This window comes from Sinocyclocheilus grahami, unplaced genomic scaffold (genome assembly GCF_001515645.1).
Source record: "Sinocyclocheilus grahami isolate Dianchi unplaced genomic scaffold, SAMN03320097.WGS_v1.1 scaffold236.1, whole genome shotgun sequence".
NCBI lineage: Eukaryota > Metazoa > Chordata > Actinopteri > Cypriniformes > Cyprinidae > Sinocyclocheilus > Sinocyclocheilus grahami.
The window spans coordinates 191412-194090 of record NW_015505415.1 but is presented as its reverse complement, the minus strand read 5'-3'; the positions used below and the strand labels follow the sequence as shown (position 1 = coordinate 194090).

Below are 2679 nucleotides of genomic sequence, written 5' to 3'. Positions count from 1 at the left end.
TATATATATATATATATATATATATATATATATATATAATTCCACAGATACAATTAACAACTTTAAATGAATAGTTTTATATTTCACCATCCTTTTTAATTCAATTATGTAATTTGCAATGCTTCATGGGATTGTAGTTCTGATTTTCATATACGTTTTTGCTTCCAATAAATGTTCGTAATGTTGTGATTCACCTCGTAGCTGGCTAAAGCGGCTTAAAGCGCTTTAACAAAGACTTTTAAAAAATCTCTATGGGAAAAATGAATGGAAAGAAACCAACGCGGCTGAAACAGTGGGCGGCACGAGATTAAAAGCATTTGCGTGTGTGCACCTTGGTTGCGTCCGTACTCCACCAGCCAGGCAGAGATGCAGATGATGTCCTGCAGGACGGCTTCGGGCAGGTGCTCCAGCGTCACGTCCTCCTGCACCTCCATGTCCTCGTTATCTCCGATGGCGTCCAGGATGAGGATGGGCGGCACCGGCTTGCTGTAGCGCATCAGCAGGCTGCGAAACTCCACCTCCAGCAGCTCCTTCCCCTTCTCGAAGCGAGCTTTCTGCAACACGACAGCCTCGCTGAGCAGCTTCACACGGACTGAAGAAGCGTGAGAGGTTTGTGAGTGCGTGACATACGTACCACTGTGTTGAGCTCGGGACTGTCGGGATTGTTGTCCTGAAAATACTCCACGGCTTTCTGGATCTTTGCAATGCAGGCCAGATACTCGTCCAGACGACCTGCAGGTCTGCAAGAGCAGTGATTGACCAATATCAGTCTATACATATACATACAGTGGGGAAAACAATTGGTGGCTGACTAAATACTTTTTTGCCCCACTGTATTTCTCTCTCTATCTATCTATCTATCTATCTGTCTGTTATTTAAAACTCTAATATTCCACAATATTACTGTTTTTACTGTATTTTTGATCAAGTAAATGCAGCCTATATGAGTATAAGAGACTTTACAATAATTATACCTAATAATTTACTTAAAATATATTTTATTTAATAATGTAAATAAATTAAAATAATAAAACTATTATTTAATAAAAAATATATACACACACAAAATTAAGCTATTATATTATAAATATATATTTTATATACGGTCTATCTATCTATGTGCAATTAAGTTATACATTATTATACATTATAACTGTATTTTATATAAATTATACTATATTATAATTATAGTATATTATGCAGCCTTGGTGTGAAATTAAATATAATTATATGTAATAATTTAATTAAAATCTTAAATAAATATGAAATGTATATTATTAAATGTAAATAACTTTAAATATTAAAATGATTAATTAATTAGAAATGTCCTAAAAATAGCTGAAACATAAATAAAATATAAAAATATAAACATATTATATCTGTATGGAATAATAAACAGAAATGTACAGAGAGGGCTGTTGTTATATTTTGGAAATGAATAATAACTGCCTACAGTTCTGAGCCGATATATCGGTCTATCACTGACTGAACACGAGTCTCAGGCGGCCCTCACCCTTCCCGGATGATCTTGTCGGTGTCTTTGGCCACGTGATAATAACTGATGACGTGATCCAAGCAGGAGAGAGTTTTGTCCACGTTCTCCTGCAGACGCTGCAGATTCTCCGTCTGCTTATGAACCGGGATGATGGAGTTCTCCAGCTGCATCAGACGGCTCTCGAACGAGGACAGGATGGACACCTGACAGGAAGACAACCACAAAATCATATTTGCAGCAGATAATGACATGTGTTCAGCAAATATCACAGTACAAAGGCTTGTTATTTAGTTTGATTATCTTATATCTTAAAACCAGGATCACACACTCTCTCTCTCTCTCTCTCACACACACACTCTCTCTCTCTCTCTCTCTCTCTCTCTCTCTCTCTCTCTCTCTCTCTCTCTCTCTCTCTCTCTCTCTCTCTCTCTCTCTCTCTCTCTCTCTCTCTCTCTCTCTCTCTCTCTCTCTCTCTCTCTCTCTCTCTCTCTCTCTCTCTCTCTCTCTCTCTCTCTCTCTCTCTCTCTCTCTCTCTCTCTCTCTCTCTCTCTCTCTCTCTCTCTCTCTCTCTCTCTCTCTCTCTCTCTCTCTCTCTCTCTCTCTCTCTCTCTCTCTCTCTCTCTCTCTCTCTCTCTCTCTCTCTCTCTCTCTCTCTCTCTCTCTCTCTCTCTCTCTCTCTCTCTCTCTCTCTCTCTCTCTCTCTCTCTCTCTCTCTCTCTCTCTCTCTCTCTCTCTCTCTCTCTCTCTCTCTCTCTCTCTCTCTCTCTCTCTCTCTCTCTCTCTCTCTCTCTCTCTCTCTCTCTCTCTCTCTCTCTCTCTCTCTCTCTCTCTCTCTCTCTCTCTCTCTCTCTCTCTCTCTCTCTCTCTCTCTCTCTCTCTCTCTCTCTCTCTCTCTCTCTCTCTCTCTCTCTCTCTCTCTCTCTCTCTCTCTCTCTCTCTCTCTCTCTCTCTCTCTCTCTCTCTCTCTCACACACACACACACACACTCTCTCTCTCTCTCCCTCTCTCACACACACACACTCGCTCTCTCTCTCCCTCTCTCACACACACGCTCTCGCTCTCTCTCTCCCTCTCTCACACACACGCTCTCTCTCTTACACACACACACACACACTCTTTCTCTCTCTCCCTCTCACACACACACACATACTCTCTCTCTCACACACTCTCTCTCTCTCTCTCTC

The 2679-nt window shown here is 40.9% G+C and overlaps 1 protein-coding gene across 1 annotated transcript in view; it reads right to left on the bottom strand.

The window, feature by feature from the left end:
• The window catches only part of LOC107597758 (exocyst complex component 7-like), a 22201-nt gene extending 20476 nt beyond the window's left edge, over positions 1-1725 (bottom strand). Inside the window, exons 1-3 of the mRNA XM_016288938.1 lie at positions 1514-1725; positions 635-740; positions 332-554 (exon numbers count right to left, since the gene is read on the bottom strand). Of these exons, the coding sequence (XP_016144424.1) occupies positions 332-554; positions 635-740; positions 1514-1725 (541 nt within the window). The remainder of the gene's footprint in view (positions 1-331; positions 555-634; positions 741-1513) is intronic.
• Between the last annotated feature and the right edge of the window lie 954 nt (positions 1726-2679).